Source organism: Leucopleurus acutus (assembly GCF_964270905.1).
Source record: "Leucopleurus acutus genome assembly, chromosome: 5".
Classification (NCBI taxonomy): Eukaryota; Metazoa; Chordata; class Mammalia; order Artiodactyla; family Delphinidae; genus Leucopleurus; species Leucopleurus acutus.
The window spans coordinates 98,351,765-98,371,438 of NC_139147.1; the positions used below are offsets into that span (position 1 = coordinate 98,351,765).

The window sequence follows — 19,674 nt, forward strand, 5'->3', positions numbered from 1 at the left end:
CACAAAGTATTTACCAGTGGTGCTGATGGTGTGGTTTCTGTTATTGAAAAGCATTTTACTTTTCATCTAATCATCTACTTTCCCCTTTACTCTCCTCTAACTCCTTAAATAGTTCAAAGTTACCCACGTGGCAGCTTAGAGACAGACCAAAGCAAGGCACCAAGACACATTGAGTGGGGTTTCAATTGCTTTGTTAAGCCTTTAGCCACAGGCTTACCTTGTTAATCTGCTAACAATTGCCACCAGGTCATTAGCAAAATCTTGTAAAAAGGAGTTATAAAAACATCTCTCACAGAATCCTCAAAAAGACAGAATACCTTGAATGTAGCTTCCTTTACCCCTTGAAACAGGCAGGTATAGGTGGCATGCAGGAAGCCTGTGTGCTAATTAGGTGATAGCCAAAAGGCAGAGATAGAGTGAAGTTTCCTATAGAGAAAAAAAAGATAGTTGATTTCAGCAATTTTCACATGAAAAGGTTAAAACTCATTTATTAATACCGAAACACCATTTAAAATTTTATTTACTTATTTTTAATTGAGTATAATTGACATACAGCATCATATTAGTTTCAGAGGTACAATATAATGATTTTATATATGCATTTATTTGAAATGAGCACTACAATGTCTAGTTAACATCCATCACCACACCTAGTTATATATTTTTAAAATATTATTTAAAATTCATCATCTTAAGTGTTGATTTCTCTTGCAAATTAAAAAATATTGAATTCAATTTGTAAAGAGATTTAAATGAAAAATTTGCTCTAGGATCCTGAACATTATTAATTTAAAGTCGTCTATTTTTATAAATTAGCTGTATCTCTTGACTATAATTTTCTTGCCTTCCCTTATTTGGAAAATGAACAAATTTTGTTAGAATGACAAATTTACTAAAACTGGAGAGAATACTAAGGTTCCCAAATGTTGCCTTAGCCCTTCTCAAATGTAAGATCTTGAATCTGTTTAATTTCTTCCTGTCTTAGGAATAAAACATTAAACTGGTGAAATTCCTCAAGATTTACAATTTTTAAATTTTACATACTATATTGTTAAATATATGGCATATAGAAATATAATTATATAATATTATTTTTTAAATGCTAGAAACAAAAATAAGATAAGAACTTACATAGAACAGAGCTAGCAAGACCAGAATGAATAGCTCATCTATTACAAGCTCTGCCCAAAGGCAATGTCATGTAAATTCAGTTTATAGACGTTGAATAGCTTCCCCAATGTTGGCCTTTGAAAAGCATTACACTGATACTTTCAAGAAACTAGCAGCACACTCCAACCTGAAAAAGTAATACTATGAAGACGCTGCCATTAGTGATTTTGTGTACTTCTACATACCCTTCTTGAATTTGAAATAATGGATAAGTTCAGGTAATAATTTTTGTTCTCTTTCAAATTTTATGACTTCAATATTGAGTTGTGTTTTATGACCTACACTTATTATATTCTGTAGAGTCAGCCAGCAGCTTTATGCAAAGAATACCTTCGGAGTCTGAAATCAGACTTTGGGAAGAAATCAGAGGTTTAAAATGAGTAATCATGTATTTTGGAAGCATAGGAATTTTCCAAAGATTTTGAAAAACAACCAAATACTACATACTGTGTAATATATGAGCAATAATTTCCCAATCCTCTAGACAGCTTCTTTTTCTTTTGTGGCTAGGATAATTATCTATTCATGTACGGGCAAGGATTGTTGCTATAAAACTTAATTTCTTCCAGAGCAGTTTTGGTAGGTTTTTTTTGGAGGAAGAGTTTGTTTAGCAAACTGTACACTGACAACGGTGAGGAATTTTTAGTCACGAGGAATTCTGACAAGGTCACAGGAATTATCCAGTCTCAGTTTCCAGTCTTGAGTCACATTGAAAGAGTGAAATTTAAACAGTGGTAAATTCAATAACAAGTAACGTTACATAATATTTACATGACAGGACAAAAACTAAAACTTCAGACCTTTTTCTCTTTAAATTAGGTTCTCACGCTAATGGACCAGATATAATTCGTTTATATAACTTGCTTAAAAAGAATGAGAACCTGGCTTCTATAGGAGAAAGAGATCGAAAGAGGAAGATTCTGACCTGGGTTATAATCCTGTTGCGCTCCTAGCTTTCTAGAAGGTCTTAGAGCTATCACAGTACTTTGTTAAGCTTTGCTTTCTTTATTTACCAATATGTGAGCCAAATATTTAACCTGGCTGTGATGAGATAGTAAATGAAAGCATTTAAAAAATATAATGTAAGTTATTTATTAGGGAAAAGCACATGCCAGGCACACTTAGTTTTCATGGTAATATAAACGTCACAGGCTGGCTAGGTTGTAAATTTGGTTACTTTTATGGCTTTTAACACTAAAAAATTTCTGCACCAGGGGCTGTCTTTAAGTTGCATTTGTGGCTAAACAGATCTACCCTCATTTTGAGTACTCACTGGCCATTATTAATAGTGATAACTAAAATCTGGTTGAAGTATCTTAAAAAGTATGCAGTATGTGATAAATTCCATGACATGACTGAGGCATTTGAGAAATATTTACTTTTTTAGAATTTAGGTCAAGAGCAGAAACAAAATTATAATTTATGCATAACCTCAATTTTTTTCCCTCAAGTACATAGAAAGAACAAATGTACTACGGATTTTCTTTGAAGAGGTTTGTAGTTACTATGTTTGTTTTACTTGTTTTTACATAGGGAAACTTTGTTGGCCTTTAAAATGTAACTTAGCAGTGTAACTGATGTATTTTTGCCAACAATAAAACAAATACATATGACAAAATAAATGCATACTTATTTCAGCCCGTAAGATTTGTTTTAAAATTATTTTATTTGCAGACAGGGGAAACATATGAGATCATTTCTTTCCCCTCTGCCAAAGACAAGCTGATTTCCCCAACCCACGTGTACAGTTGAGCAGTAAGTCTAGCATGCTAGCGCGCTCGAGTCTCCGGACTTGTGTCTTGCCATCTATGGGGACACACGCATCCGTGATAGTGCACTGGATGGGGCAAGACTCAGTAGGCAAGGCATCTCCGGTTCACAAGAAAATTGTGCTGACCGTGTAGCTATCCCGTGTGCCTGCCGCATCTGCCCACTGGACAGGGAAAGAAAGGGTGCTTGGTGTAGTGTACACAGCTGTTCCTATCCACTCTCTCCCACTTTATACACTGTACTCCTCTCCCCACGTGCGTTCCAAGGGCAGGATCACAAACACACACACACCCGTATCTCTCCCAGCCGTCACCCGGGACGCGTCTCCCGCGCACTCCGATCTCCCCGCCGCTGGCTCCGCGGCCTCTCCCAGCCACCAGCACTCCACATGGGCGTAACCCCGCGCCAGGCGGCCGCGCGGCCCACGGAGGCCCTAGCCGGCCCCCGCGTTCGAGAGAAGGCGCGGCCCCGGGGTCGGACGGACAAAGCGGGCGTCCAATCGAGCCCGGCACTGCCTACCCGAAGGGAGGGAGGGGCGGCTCTGACGGGCCCAATGAGCGGGGAGCCCGAGTGGGACTTCCTCCCGGAATCCCGTTGGCCAGAATAGCTGGGCCGTGGGAGACACGTAAGTTAAGTGGGAGGCGGCGGCGGCCGAGGCTCCGCAGCCCCGTCAGTGACACCGGCCCGCCGTCCCCCAAACCCGGCCGGGGCAGCCGGCCCCCACCCAACTACTCACCCCCGCGGGCCGCGCGCTGAGGCGCCGCCTGGAGCCCGGCTCCCTTTGTTGGGCGCGCACCCCCTCCTTTTGGTGGCAACAAAGTCGCGCAGTGGGAGCTGCCGCGAGGGGGCGGGGAGCGGCAGGGGCGGGACTCCGAGCGCCGCCGGGGGCAGCCGGGCCAAAAAGTGGAGAGGAGGGAACAAGGCAGGCGGCATCTGCGGACCGGCGCGAGGACAGCCCGCTCAGAAGTATGCGGAGGGCCCCCTCCCGGGCCCAGGCACTCAAGGAGAGTCAGCCTCGCCAAAGTTTGGCGGCGGTGGCTGCCCCGGCGGCGTCGATGGCTGCACGCCCCGCGGCGCGCGGAGGCTGAGCGGGCGCCACTTACCACTCCGGCCCAGCTTTTGTGTCTCGCGTCTCCTCCTCATGCTGCGTCCGGCCACCTCCTGCGGCGGCCGCTGCTGAGGCGCCCGCTCGGGCCGAGGGGAGGAAGGGACGGCGGCGGCGAGGACGGCCGCGGCGCGGGGTCCCGACGGGACTATGGGAAACGGGATGTGCTCCCGAAAGCAGAAGCGGATCTTCCAGACGCTGCTGCTGCTGACCGTGGTGTTCGGCTTTCTCTATGGCGCGATGCTCTACTACGAGCTGCAGACACAACTGCGGAAAGCCGAAGCGGTGGCACTCAAGTACCAGCAGCACCAGGAGTCCCTTTCCGCCCAGTTACAAGGTACGGTTAACGGGACGCGCGCGGCCGGTGGCCAACTTTGCCCCGCGCCTCCCGCCCCGACTGGAAAAGTGGTTTTGATGAGCTGTTGGCACCGCGGGCACCACCTCTGACCTTCAGGGACATCAGAGGCAAGCCCCGCCGGACCCCGGAGTGTCAGAGATGACACATCCTCATCCTCCCGCTTCCTCCGGTGGTTACATTTGAAATTGGCAGCGCCAGCCCAGGTTCCACTGGGCGATGGATGGGCGGGTACACACTGAGTCTTACCCCAGCCCTTGTCAAAGGCCCGGCTGCAACCCGGGCAGACAAACCAGGATCCCTGCCTCCGCTCCTGCCAGCCCATCCGGAGGGGCATGGTTTCCTGGTTTCTAGGCATTTGCTTTCCAGTTGACGTTGTCAGTAGCCTAAGAGATGGGGAGTTTGGCCGAGATTTCTCAAACTGCTGTTTCTTCAAGGGAAATTAAGCCATGACCTGGTGGTCCAAACTAATGGCCCAGTCGAATGGAGCCTAGACCTGCTAGTTGCTTATCTCTGTTAACTCAGTAGTGTGACTTTAGAGATGTTGGATGTGTTGGAAAAGTCCACGCTACTGTTCACCATACTGCAGGTATGTTTTTGGAAAAAGAAAAAAAAAAAAACTTTATTAAACTGAGTAACTTTCAGTTTGTCCGGGAGAGGTGCAAGAGGAGAAACCTGGTTTTTCACTTTGCCAGACACACAGCAAACACAACGTGAGCAATACCTGCAGAAAGACGGAAAGCTCCTATCCTTCTATTTTAGAATCCCGTTTAACGTAAATTTCAGGAACATAAATGATGCGTCACTGCAAAGTAAGCACCATGTGGCCTTGTTAAGAGCAGAGTCATCCTTTACATATTTTTTGAAAGCTTTTTCTTATACTTGTGGTTAGTTTTCAATACTTATGCAGTCCTCTCCCCACCAAAAAAAGTAATAATAGTAAAGGGCTCTGAGTAGTGAAATGTTGATAGTCCTTGTTGATCATGCAAATATAGCTTATTTCATATTTCTAGGAAGATACAAGCTGCATGGATAGTTTCTGTCATTGTATATTTATACAAATATAAAACAGATACCTTTTCGTTGCTTTAGCTATTTTGAATGTTTTCTGATTCTTGGTCTTATTTGCTTTTCCCAACTTAGAAACAAAGGAAGTATTTTTAGCTTACTGAAGCTGTATAGCCACAGGCAATGAAAATACATGAGCTGGGCTTTGTTCAAAAGGAAAATCTGTTTTGATTCAGTCTTACTTTAAAAATGTTTTTTTTAAAACTTGTTGAAATTTACCCATGAGTTATTGTTGGTATGCAAAATATGGATATTTATTTATTGTTTACTTAGAAGACACCAGCGGCAGTTAGACCAAGGGAAAAACTTGCCATCCAGTAGTACAATGGCAGGACTGGATTTTCACACACGTGACTGGAAGGGTGTATATGGTGGATTATGCAAGGTTGGTGCCTTGTTCTCTTAGTTCAGGAGACTCATGAGAGCAGGTGCTGTCACATTCACCAATACATCCTCAGCACTGCACAGTGCCTGACACTCAGGAGGGGGTCAATGTATATATTTATTCAGTCAACAAACAAAGTTTAACTGTGATGAGAAAACTAGTTCCAATCACTTTTGTCTGCTTTCTCAGACTTCACTTCCTTGTCTGCTTTTTGAAAAAAACCAAGTAACAACAATGAAATATTTTGCCCAAGTAGCACATTTGCTTAAACTCCCAGTGCTGGAACTCATTGACTGAGGAGGCCCTGATTTCTGAGTCATGGCCTTTATTTGCAGTATTCCATTTAGAAAATCCATCTCAGTTTTTTTTTTCCCCTTTTATTGGCCTTCTTTTGGTGGTGGTAGTGGGGGAGAGGGGTGGTAAGTGGTAATACAAGACCATTAAAATACACAACATTTGCTTTGCTGCAGGAGATGAAAAAAAATGTTGTAGCTAGTTTGAACAAGTGGCCTTACAGTCCATTTCTTAATTTAGTGTTTTGCCATTTCCTCTTGAATTGTGGTGCTGCACAGTTGCAATATGATTATGTGTGAAGAATGATTTTCCAAGCAGGCTACAGTTTCTTCTTCTTCTTTTTTTTTTTTTTTTTACAATTCTTATTTTTTCACAATTCTGTTCTGTAGCATTTATTTTGGATTTCACATCTGCAGGCCATTTAATGAAGATTTTCTGATGGTACGCAGCTTTTGCTTCCCTTTTCCAATGACAAATGACATTTTACTCAGCGGTGCTATGTACACATATAGATTTGTTTTTAGGACATTAAACTCTCCATTCTTAAGACTTGTTTCGTTATGTGAGGTCTCTTGACCTGGCTTGGATTAAAATCAGAGTTAATTATGAGTGTCCTTTTTTTTAAAAAATGCCTCTTGAAAAATGTTAAGTAATTTGGCCATGTAATCTGAAGGTATACATTTGTTAAGTGAACATATTTAGGTCATCTTCAGTTTAATAATGGATTGTCACCAGACATTATTCTGAAAGTAGGTTATGTCTAACTCCAAGTGTATTTTGGAGTAGAACAGTTCCATAAATAGGAAATGGCAGGGGTTACATGGGGAAAGTTCCAGACTTTGGCAATGCTCCGTCCACTAAAAACAAATGTCTGTGTCTGCCAGCCTCTCTATCTTCCATCCATAGTGTTCCTTAATTATATTGAGGAGTGGGGCAGAGATTACCTCTGGTGGCAGAGGCAGTAGTAACCACCTTTGACCAGCGCAGTGTTAGTTAACTTAAAATTTTTTTAAAAAAACTGCTTTTGGGACTTCCCTGGCAATCCAGTGGTTAAGTCTTGGAGCTTCCACTGCAGGGGGCGCGGGTTAGATCCCTGGTCAGGAAACTAAGATCCCACGTTCCTCGCCAAGCAGCCAAAAACAAAACAAAACAAAACAAAAAAAGCAAAAATGCTTTTGGGGCCATGCTCCATTTTCTGTGTCTATAAACAGTGATTCTCAGCTTTGACTGCCCATTAGAATTACCTGGGGGCAACTCACAGTCCAATTAAGTCGCAATCTGTGGGGTGGAACCCACCTGGCAATCTCCCCAGGTGAATGCAACGTGCAGCTGAGGTCGAGAACCACAGCTCTGTAATCTTAAGACTGAGCTGATTCGCACATTTACTTCGCTGGCTTGGCTGCAAAGACATTTGAGGCTTTTTTCTTTTACCCCAAGCATGTGATTCAAATTCTAGCCCTGCAACTTTTTGCGTGATCTTGGGCCTCATTTTCTTATTTATGTAATGGAGATTAGAGTGACCTATTTTATAAAATATTGTGAGGATAAAATAATTAATACCTGTGAAGCTCCTAGCACATACCTAGCACATAGTAGGTACCGCTCATTCAACATTAGCTGTTGTTATCATAGCAGTCCCTGTTTGAGATATTTGATCATTTTCTCTTCCCAGGGTTGCCATGGGTAAAATTTTGAAATTGGCAGAATTTGTTTTTATAATTAGCTCCTTTTTTGTTGTACCTAAATGAACATCAAAGAAAATAGGCAGACTGGAATAAATCCAAGTACTTTACTCTGGATAAGGGACCCTCCCTGACAATTTAAATTTAGAATTCAAGTCTGGTTACTAATTAACTCTCTTTTTATATCATGTCAGATTAGGAGAGGGTGTGATTGCCAGAGGTAGGCAGTAACCTTGTGCAATAAGATCTGGGAGAGGGATGTAACTATTTAAATTTGGGGGGGGGGGCAAACAGTCCCTCATTCTTTTTTTTTAACATCTTTATTGGGGTATAATTGCTTTACAATGGTGTGTTAGTTTCTACTTTATAATAAAGTGAATCAGTTATACATATACATATGTTCCCATATCTCTTCCCTCTTGCGTCTCCCTCCCTCCCACAGTCCCTCATTCTTAAAACATTGTATTACATTATTGCAGTGCTCTTGGTCTTCCCAGTGATGACCAGAAACCATCAAGAAAAGGTTCATAGGGCTTCCCTGGTGGTGCAGTGGTTGAGAGTCTGCCTGCCGATGCAGGGGACACGGGTTCGTGCCCCGGTCCGGGAAGATCCCACGTGCCACGGAGCGGCTGGGTCCGTGAGCCATGGCCGCAGAGCCTGCGCGTCCGGAGCCTGTGCTCTGCAATGGGAGAGGCCACAACAGTGAGAGGCCCGCGTACTGCAAAAAAAAAAAAAAAAAAAAGAAAAAAAGAAAAGGTTCATATGATGTCTTCTATGCTCCTGTTCCAGATAAGTGTATTACAGTTATTTAAAACAAACACGTTTGGTGCTTCTAAGGGTGACATTGTTATTCAAGTTAGTTGTCCTTTGCATTATGTTCCCTTGAGACATAGAATGGCCCATTTGCCTGAGCATGAAAACATATTGTATCTGGTTTCTTCTTTGTTTTCAACCTACCCTGAATTTGCTTTTAAAAAAAAAAAAAAAGTTCTCCTTCAGCTCAGGACCAGGCTTTTAAAAAATTCTTTCAACTCCAGTGCTAAGTGCTTGGCATATACTGTAGTAGGTGATCAATAAATATATAGGTCTATACCTATATATTCATTGGCTCTCTGCCAATGAATGTGCTTCTATATGGTGAGCAGTGAAATGTAGTGGATGTGGGCTGAGGAGTCAGAGCTCTTGGATTTGATGTCTTGCTATATATATATATATATATATATATGTATATTTTTTTTACCAGCTGGGTGATCTTGGGTTACTTAACATCTCTGTGATTTGCTTTCATCATATGTAATAATCAGGATAATGGTGTTTATAATAGTTTGTCATAGGATCAATAGTGTTAGCGGGTGTACAGTGCTTAGAAGGGTGATACTTGCATTTTGGAATACTGGGGAACTTCATGTACAACAGAGTGGTTCACAGACCTCAGTAATTTAGCCCCACGGGTATAGGCAATGCGTAGTAGGGATACTCGTTTTCAAGTGCAAAGTTAGGACACACAAACATCAATTAGATGTTGTCTATTAAATGGACATTTTCACTGAAGTACATACATCGTGCAGTTAAAAGGTGAAATTTATCAAGCTGTTTTTGTTTAATTCTGTTCTATTTTAAAAATGGAACAGACATAAAAACTCTTTATGTAAAACCCTGCCTTAAGATTTATTTCCTGAATAAAAGATAAAAGCTTCTAGATAACTTTTGAAAATATGACTCATTTAAACATTCTGTTAAATATATGTGACATGCACGAATATGTGTGACTCCACACACTGTACCTGCCTTAGTCGTCCCTGTAAATTGGAACTCGCCAGTATTGGTTCACCAGGGAAGAGAATTGCTCAGTATCTGTGAGCCTTTTGTTTAAGTCTGAGGTAGAAGACCCAGGCATGTTATACAGTTCACTACATCCAAGTAGATTGGAAAACTTACCTTGACCTTTTAAAATTCCCTCCTGCCTTACCAAGAGCTGGGACAGGAGACCAGGTTTTAGAGACTTAAGGAATGAGTGAATTGGAGTTTGAGAATGACGACTGAAGCCGGGAGGACCAAAATGCAAATGATTTGAGAGAAACTAGAAGACATGAGAGAGAGAGAAGGGGACTAACATCAGTTTATGACATTTCAAAGCATTGGGGATGATTCTTGCCCACATCTGCATGTCCTAAAAAGAAAGAAACAGGGACTAGCGAAGGGGGAGTGGGTTTGGCATCAGATACTGTTAGAATGCAACTCTGGTGTTTACCAATGGAGTGACCTTGAGCAGGCAGGTAACCCCTCTGAACTTCGCTTTCTTCCTAGTTCGCTGGGGATATTTTGCACACTTGCATGCACTAGAAATAATACATCTAATGTGACTAGCACAAATCCCAGAGCGCATCACTATGACATTTACTAGGTAACCAGGACTGCTGTTGCAGGATTAATATTGGGCTACTTTTTATTTTGCCCACCGTGTATTACATCTAGTAGGTAATAGAGTCATTATCTGTGGTCTAATTGTGGCTCTTTTCAGAGCCATATGCCCACCTTGGCTGAAACTTTTACTTGATTAAAGACACTCTCACTCTGTCTTTTCTACTATATTGACCCTCTTTTGGTAAGAAAGGACTTGAGAACGCTTTGCATGGTAGCAGCTAAGAGTTCCTGTTTTTCATTTTGACAAATAAGTGTTCTTATTTTATCACTGAGGACAAAATGTTTTTGCTACTTTTGCCAGTCAGTGGTTTATGGGTTTTGTAGCTTTGTTTGGAAGTGAAATATGTATAACTTTACCGTAAAATAAAAATGGCCAACTGTATTTTTTCTTTCGAGCCACTCTTATTTGAAACAAATTTATTTTGATAGAAATTTGAAAATTTCCTTGAAAGAATTAAATTATGTTAAATACATACCATTTATTGAGTGTCTGCCACATTCAGGTGCTGGGCTTAAACACTTACACGCATTTTCTCACTTAACCCTGACTGAGCACTTTGGTGTGAAGGAGTAGTCTGCGGCTCAGAGGGGTAAATTAAGTTGCCAGTGTCAAGGTCGAATCTAATGAATCTGCACTCGGAACCCCAATGTGATTTCCTAGCCTGTGTTCTTTCCACAGTACTCCATTGCCCTCAAAATTATTTTAGTGTCTCTGTGACAGTATTAAAGGTTTTGAGAAAGTGCGTTAGGTGGGTCATGTGAGGATTCAAGATAAAATTTAGAATCAGAAGTAACAGGTGTGATTATTTGATGCTGCGTTTCCAGAGTGTAGGACATTCGGTGCTGTTGAAAAAGGTGATTTTAGTTGATACTGGAGTTGATTCTAGGTGATCTGCAGATGCTGCATAAAATAACATCAAATCACATGAGAAACTTCTGCCCTTTTGAATTCCCTTTCAGTGTTTTCTTGACGAGTCAAGGAGAAACTCTCAGTTTGATACTAGAGCCTCTCTCCTAGATATAGTTGCTCATTTGTTTTCAGAGAGCCAACTTCAGGCAGCCAACAGCCTGACAGCTAGACTTTAATAATTGTTTTGTTGTTTTATTGTATTTAAATTTTACGGTTACTACCCATTAATGGCACGTTAAGTCAGATTTTTCATTTACAAAATAGTAGTGTAAAGTTTCCTTTTTAGAAGTTTATGTTAGGGTAAAAAGTGAACATCTGGCCACCCATTGTACCTATGCAGGTTTTGCATGTATAAAATAAGAACTCATGTTATGAGTACCTGCATGTCTGACGTTCAAGAACGCATCACTTGGTGATACAGACACTGAATTTTACAGTTAAGAAAACAATCCTGAAGAGGATGAATCACTTAGCATATGTCTCAAGCTAAGCCCAGAGCCTACATACGCTGATTTCCAGAACAGCGGAGCACTCCTCACTGCACTCAGCTGCGTCTGCAGACTGGCAGCACCCTCCTCTTGGTCTGAGCAGCATGGGTGTTGCTATTTTTAAACAATGCTATGTATTTCTGAATGGCACACTTGTGTTCTTTGTTTTTATTGGCCTGTGGGTGCTTTTCCAGAGGACATGCCAGACATTGCCCCACGCTAATAAGGCTCACTAAATAGGCTCATAGCCTGGAGGGACATGGGCATGAAATGAATTGCTCATTATAATAGTATGACATTTAAAAAAATATTGCTTTAGCTATTTTTCACATATAAAATGTCACAATATGATACGTAGTGAATAGAAAAGTGAAAGATGTGCTGTCATTCTGAAGGATGAGGCATTTTAGAACATTTGAATGACACCATGTCCTTTCCTTTGCGAGTAAGTGAACTTAAGAAAAATATATAATCATTTTAGGAGAGTCAAACATTCTATTTCCCATTTCACCTCTCATTTAAAGCCCTTCTTTAAGTGGAATTTTTGTAAAAAAAAGAAAATTCTACAAATCAAGGTATGTAAGAGAACTCTGACGTTGCTTGTATGCTTTAGACAATAGCTATGATACTATAAAATAAGTATTCTAAATGTAGATTAATATTGGGCAGCTGATAAATTGCTTGATTAGTTTGGTTAGTGTAGAACAGTTTATCAAGTTTTACGTTAGTGAGATTTAATATTGTAACTCTATGCTTCCTACTGCAATAATCTCTCAACCTATTAACAAACATTTAGAGGTAATTTTTAAAAGGACTTTGTATCCTTTTTAAAGGTTTGAATCTGTAAAACACATTAAATAGTACTGATGTCAAACATCACTTTTATTAGAAGATGAAAACTATATCCTCTTTACTAGATAGGTGAGTATCAGCTCAAAATCCAGAAGTCATCTAAGTTTTATCCGGGTGTGGGTGTGGCTCCTTGGATATAGTTCCTCAGGTACAACTTCTCAAGTATAGTTCCTCTTCATTGGTAGATCTGTGAAACTAAACCTCAACATATAAGCAACATACAACGGTGGGGCAGGCATACGATACCTACATATTCTTATTCAAAATAGCTGAAAGTGCGAGGTATGTAGGAGTTGCTGGTCCATGAAAATTCTGAAATCCAGTTAGGCAAATGTTCCTCAACTAGGTCCAGGCCTGGGAATAATTCTCCATGGTTCTTGATTCTACCCTATGGACTACTGAGTCATCCTTCCTTTTTTCATGAAAGGTACCATGTGTCGGCAGCTGAGTTTTCTGTCTGCTTCCTGCCTGTAGAATTTGGGGGATCTATGGCCTTTCTTCATTTAGGACCATCTCCATTCCTTCCAGTCCAAACTGGCAGTGTATCTGCTGGTAAAATCCTCTCAAAATTTTTGTGGGTCTCCTGTGAAACTTGTTGAGGTTTACTCTGTTAGACAAAACACCACACCCATCTTGGAGATGATTCCTTCTCTACCTTGAGTTTCTGCAGAGGCAAGGGAGAGACAATGCCCTTTAACTTACCAAAGGCCTGTTGAGAGTATCTGTGAGTCACACCCTTAAAGTTGTAGGAGATCCTGTGGTCTGATTGAATAGTACTCTGAGATGCCACGTTTCCCAGGGCTTACCAAAAGGATTTCAGAAGCTGCACCGTTGATCTCATTTTAGACCATGTTTTCTCAGACAGTTCCCTAGAAATGATCTTTGCTTGGAAACTGTTTCTTAACTTTAGCATTGTTTGCTGTCTAGAGAGACTGAGGATTTTCAAAACCTTCAGGTCCTGCTTCCTTTTTTGTTTGGTAGTCCCTCCCCCGATTTATATTCTCATAGTTTGCTATAAACAGCAAGAAGAAGGAACCAGGTAGCATCTTCAGTACTTTGCTGGGAAAGCTCCTTAACTAAATCACCCAGTTCATTTGGCACTTTGTAAACATCTCATATAAATGCATGGGTCTGCAGGTCACGTAACTACACATAAGTGTCCTATTGTTAAACCTTTTGCCACTGTGTAATTTCTAGTTTCCAATAAGATTTTCCTCACCTTCATTCATGCCCTTAATAGAAATCTCTTCAAAGTCCAAAATTCTGTGAACAATGTGTCCAAGGCACTTTACACTGTCACTGGCACTCTTCTTAGGCCCACTACATGGTTCCAAAGCCTCTACCACCTTTTAGGTTTTTGTCATGGCAGCACCCCACTTCTAAAATCTGGATTAGTTATCCTGTTGCATAGCAAATTACCCCCAAACTGAATCGGCTTAGAATGACAAATATTATCTCACAGTTTTTGCTGGAAAGGAATCGACTTAGCTGGGTGATTCTCTGAAGATCTCTGTCTCACTATGTTGCAGTCAAACTGCTGATCAGGGTTGTAGTCATCTCAAAATTTGACCGGGACTGAAGGATCTGCTTCAGAATTCACTGATGTGGTTGTTGGCAGGCCTCAGAAGATCCACTTCCAATCTCACTCATCCAGGCCTTTCTGAAGGCCCATGATTCCAACCTGGAACTTAAAACATAATAGTTGGCTTCCCTCGGGGCAAGAGATCCAAGAGAAAGCTAGAGAGAGAGTGTGTATGAACCCAAGATGAAAGTGAAAGTATTTTAATAACCTAATCTTGAAGGTGATACCTCATCACTTTCTGCCATATTCTGTTCATTAGAATCTAATCACCAAGTCCAGCCTGTGCTCAAGGGCAAGAATAACAGAAAATAAGGATCACCTGGGGCCATCTTAGTAGCTGCCTCCCACAAGGTGAAAAGGACATTGTCATTGTTGGCATTCTTTGAGCACTTGCTATGTGCCAGGCACTGTTCTAAATTATATTCTTGGAATATCCAACATAATACTTTGGTAAAAATTGTTCTACTATATATTAAAACGTGCTTTACCATTTAATTTGACATATATTAGTGAGAAGTGGCATTTGAAGTCATGGAACTACAGAGGGAAATTATCTGCTGTTTAAGCCATCTGACCTGGAAGAATTAAAATTAGAAGAGATTTCCAGGTATCTCTCTGAAGTATAAACCTAACTAGGAGGCTGTTAGGGGAAATCCCAAAGTGGAAGCCATCCTGTCCTTGGGAAGTTTCAAAATCCATTGACAATTTGTGAAAATTTCCTACTCCTACAAGTGACTGTATTTCTTTGGCAAGTAGATGGGAATGCAGTGCAGTGTGTTTGTTCATACAGTATTTTCATTTGCTTCTGAACGTTCCTTCTGATTTCATATAGCCTGCAGTCCTTGGTGAAGACCTCATTATTTGATGATCAGAAGATATATTTTTTAATGGAGTTCAAGTGGTCTTAGAAAGATAAATATCTTTGATTTAAAGAAAGAGCATTCATTGCATGACTAGTAATTTCAACTTGTTCATTCATCCCTATTTTGAAAGTCAGGTTTTAAATATTGCAATACATGAGGTATTCTTTTGTGATGTCGATAAAATAAAAAATAGAGCATATGAGCATATTATGAAAACGTCATTAAATGTTTTATGAACAATTGTAATTTCAAATTCACAGTATGGCCTCACTCTTCCAAACATACTTTAATAATTAGAGATACATGAGATGAATATTTCTGTTTTCCATTTGGCTTCCATTGTACTTTCCTAAACATATTTCTGTAAGAAATTAGATCGGGAAGTGGGTAGAGAATATTTTGTCAAAATGTTTGAGGCCATACTTGATTCACAGATCAGGGAGAGTTCTGTTCTTGTCAGTGAGAAGTTGCTGTTGAATTTCTAGGAAATCAGTGATTCTCTTCCTGCTCTCCTGCTATCTATGTGGGTGCCAGATTGCGGCCGTGATCCTCTCTGTTAGGCTAGGTTGCTGGGGACTTCTCTTGGTGATACTCTCAGTGATTGTAAGTCCCTTGGGACATGTGGTCTCTGTTATCTGTCCCAAAAACCAAAATGGGAAAATTCCCTACGTGTTCTACAGTATAGTTCTAACATGTGCAGTGTGGTTCTTAGGGACACTTAACAGGCTGCATATTGTCTTTGTCTCGTTTACCTTTTGCTCCCTGGGTTGGTCAGGGTCCATATGGATTAAGCTAGGAGATGCTCTTTTCTGTTGAAACTGCCCAAGGAAGCAGTAGCTTCTAACCCAGTTAGCTAGAATGATGGTATTTGTGAACACATGTGAGACCCGTTTTTTAGCCCCCGAGAAGTGTTCATCTGAGGGCCCCACGGTAGCAATACTTTGAGCAGAGACCGAGCCTTTAAAGAAAGACTGCTTTGTTTTTATTTCAGGCCTCCAGCTGTTCTCAAAACTGCCTCCTACCTGGCAACAGCTCAGTCTAAGACCACGTCGTGTGTCTTGTTTGTGACCCTCTCTTCCCTGAGGGTGGCATTTTCAATTTGGGATCTGTGGGGTCTATGAATTTTCTGAAAATTTATGTCAATTTTGTATAAGTGCCTTTTTCCAAGACAGACTCTATAGCTTTTATCAGATCCTCAAAGCATCAGTGACCTGAAAAAGGTTAAGAACCCCTGCTTTCGGGCAAATTCCCCTTTCTGGGGTTTGTTTTAAGTCCATCTTGGAATTTGACCTCCCCTGGTTCCACGCCATGAACCCTCTAGAAAGTGGCCAGGTTTGTAATGGAGTCATCAGTGCTGACTGCTATTCCTCTAAAGCCCAAACCCACTCCACCTCCCTCAAATGTAAGAATCCTGATTAGAGATTTAAATGACATCTAATAAATTGCATTCCTAGAATCCACTAGTAATTGCTTAGTAAATAATAAATAAAAATGCCTTGCTATCACATGAGACATTTATGCTTTTCAAATTGCTTTGTATTCATGATATCATTTGGTTCTGAAAACCTGTGATGTTGAGTAAAGCAATATGCAATATTATTACCATTTTGAATCTGGGGAAACAGAAGTCACACAGCAAGGCAGTGACACACTTGGGATTAATGCTCAAATTGCTTGAATCCTAACTCAGGACTCTTACTAATTCTCAGTTTCCAAGGCTCCCTCACCCTGGAACTAAAAGGAGGTTTTGACAGCACCTATTCCAAAACAGAGTTTTTTACTTTGCCTCCTCAGAGTTAAGAGTATTCCCAGATGGTGACGCAGCTGGACTTGAGAACTGGCCTCCTTGGGGTCCACTGCCATCCCCCACCACTTCCCATCTCCGTGTCCTCGGAAGGTGCTGCTGGCTGCTCACGCTACCACTTGCTGCTTCACCTCTGCAGCTTTCTACTGCCACCAGCATGTTCACCGTGTCCCTCTCTGCGTCTCATGCCCTGAAGGATGGAGGCAGGCTCCACAGGATTGGATCCCAGGGTATTAAGAGTGATAGTGTGGTGAACTTGGCTTCACCGCCCTTCCCATCTCTCTCCGGCACATTGTCCTTGATCCAAAATTAGGGGCTTGGGCTGTCCCTAACCTTCAGATGATTTTTTCTCAGACTCCTCTGCAACCTGGGGTGTAGACATGGCACGGGCCCACACCAGCATCCTGCTAACTTTCACCACAGGCTCTGTAGCTTCACCTTGACTTCACAGGGGGGCTTTGAAGCTCACCACTCAACTGATTCTCCAGCTGTGTTTTTTAGTTTCCAGATGTAGAAGCCAAATCACTCCTAAATAAATCACAGATTGGAAAAACAGGAAAGAAGCTTTGTAGAACCCAGGTTGCAAAGAGTAGCATATGGATATGTTTTGGTTTGGCCCACACAGTGCTCGGAAAAATTTCACGGTAGTTGTCTACATGGAAAAAGAAAGATATTTTATGTGAGCATCCGGATTTCCAACTTTGTCTGAAAAGTCATAGGATCCCTCGGCACTGCGCTGCATTCCTGCGTGGCTTGTGTTTTGAGTGGGGCATGTGGGCTTCCGTTGGCAGACACTTCCGCTGGAAGTTCTTCCTCTTGAATACCTCCTTTAGTTTATCAATGAAGAAAGCGAACCTCAGAGAGATCGAATGACTTGACAGCTGTGCTGTCCAGTGTGGTAGCCACTGGTCCTGTGTGGCAGAAGCACTTAAAGTGCAGTTAGTGTGTGACTGAGGAATGGAATTTCTTTTTTTTTTTTTTTTTTTGCGGTACTTGGGCCTCTCACTGTTGTGGCCTCTCCCGTTGCGGAGCACAGGCTCCGGACGCGCAGGCTCAGCGGCCGTGGCTCACGGGCCCAGCCGCTCCGCGGCATGTGGGATCCTCCCGGACCGGGGCACGAACCCGCGTCCCCTGCATCGGCAGGCGGACTCTCAACCACTGTGCCACCAGGGAAGCCCTGGAATTTCATATTTTAACTAATTTAAACTTAAAATTTTTAGCCAAAGCATTGTGAAATATTTTTCTGTTAAACACAGCTTTATTGCCTTGGTGGCACTACATTTCGATGAAGTCTTGGGTCGCATTAGATCTTATTGGTGTATTGCAGTGCACATATACTTCCTACCTTTTAAAATGTGGCTGCTAGAAATCTAACAATTACAAGCGTGGTTCACGGTGTATTTCTGTTGGACAGTGTTGACCTGACAGAGCTCACACAGCTTGTTGGTGGAAAGTCTGGAATTCGTCAGCAGATATCCACGGTTCTAACCATTCTTTTTCTCTATTACTACACTCTTGCCCAACTTTCCTTCTAATTCTCAAAACCTTTTCATTATACCAGACAATCTCATAAACCCCTGTAGGAGTTTATTTTGCCTCATTTTTGCATGGCACGTGATACAGAAATGATTTTATGTAAATGACAGTTTAGCTTTGTGTATTATCAATGATCATATAATAAAGGTAATTTTAAAGATAATATAATTAATATTCATGATATATAAAGACTAAAATTATTTTTCTTATTTTAAGTGACACTGACCATTTAGTTGTCTCTGAATTATTTGTCTAAGAAAACAATTTTCAACACATTCAAAATAACATTGTATTTGATTTTCGACACAGATGTATATTAAAATATAGTCTAAAATTAGTTACATATTGTAACTTTAAAACTCGACAAAATTACTTTTAGACTTAATATATTGCATTCCTATATTTGACATGAGAAGAAAGAAATCAAACACTTCACAAATAAAACAATGGGCATGTGAATAGCCCAATCAAGTCTAACGTTTACTTTCTTTTTTTACATTTTAGTTATTGTGAATTGTGACATACATAAAAGTGTACAAATTGTAAGCAAGGCAGTTTGATGAATTTTCACAAACACCTTTGTATAATCAGCAACCTGATCAAAACACATTACAATACCAGCACCCCGGAAGTTTCCTTGAGCCCCTTTCAGTCACTAACTGTCCCCCACCCCCTAAGGATAATTGCTGTGAATTGATTTTGCCTGTTTTTATACTTTACATAAATGAAATCAAACAATATATAATCTTGTTTCTGACTTCTTTTTCTTTTTTTTTTTAATATTTATTTATTTTATTTATTTATTTGGTTGTGCCGGGTCTTAGTTGCGGCAGGCGGGCTCCTTAGTTGTGGCTCGCGGGCTCCTTAGTTGCAGCATGTGGGCTCCTTAGTTGTGGCATGCAAACTCTTAGTTGTGGCATGCATGTGGGATCTAGTTCCCTGACCAGGGATCGAACCTGGGCCCCCTGCATTGGGAGCGTACAGTCTTAACCACTGCACCACTAGGGAGGTCACCTGACTTCTTTTTCTTAACGTTGTTTGTGAGATTCATCCAAGCTATTACATGTAGTTATAGATTGTTCACTTCTTTTAGTGTGCCATCTTATACGTCTATCACAATTTATCCATTCTACTATTGATAAGCATTTGAGTAATAGATCTGCTGCTATGAATGCTCTAGTTCCTTTTGACTTCTTTTTTTTTTAAGGGCTAGCGACTTCTTGATGTGCTTGATGACTATTTTGAGTAAGATAATGCAACTTAAGGACTATTTTGAGTGCATTTGCAAAATTGTTATTTTATTATTTCCCTTCTACTAGTGAGTGCTAATTTAATATCCTTATGCATCCTGCTGTATGCACTGGACTATTATTAGTGCAAATGTAA

At 41.0% G+C, this 19,674-nt stretch overlaps 1 protein-coding gene across 4 annotated transcripts in view; it reads left to right on the forward strand.

Moving 5' to 3' along the window:
• Positions 1-3,828: 3,828 nt before the first annotated feature.
• GOLIM4 (golgi integral membrane protein 4) overlaps positions 3,829-19,674 on the forward strand; it is an 80,476-nt gene continuing 64,630 nt past the window's right edge. For 2 of the 4 annotated variants that reach the window (XM_082839724.1, XM_082839726.1), the window contains exon 1: positions 3,829-4,382. In XM_082839724.1, the coding sequence (XP_082695850.1) occupies positions 4,196-4,382 (187 nt within the window). In that variant the 5' untranslated portion in view covers positions 3,829-4,195. The remainder of the gene's footprint in view (positions 4,383-19,674) is intronic. The other 2 variants (XM_082839723.1, XM_082839725.1) reach the window with 1 other exon arrangement.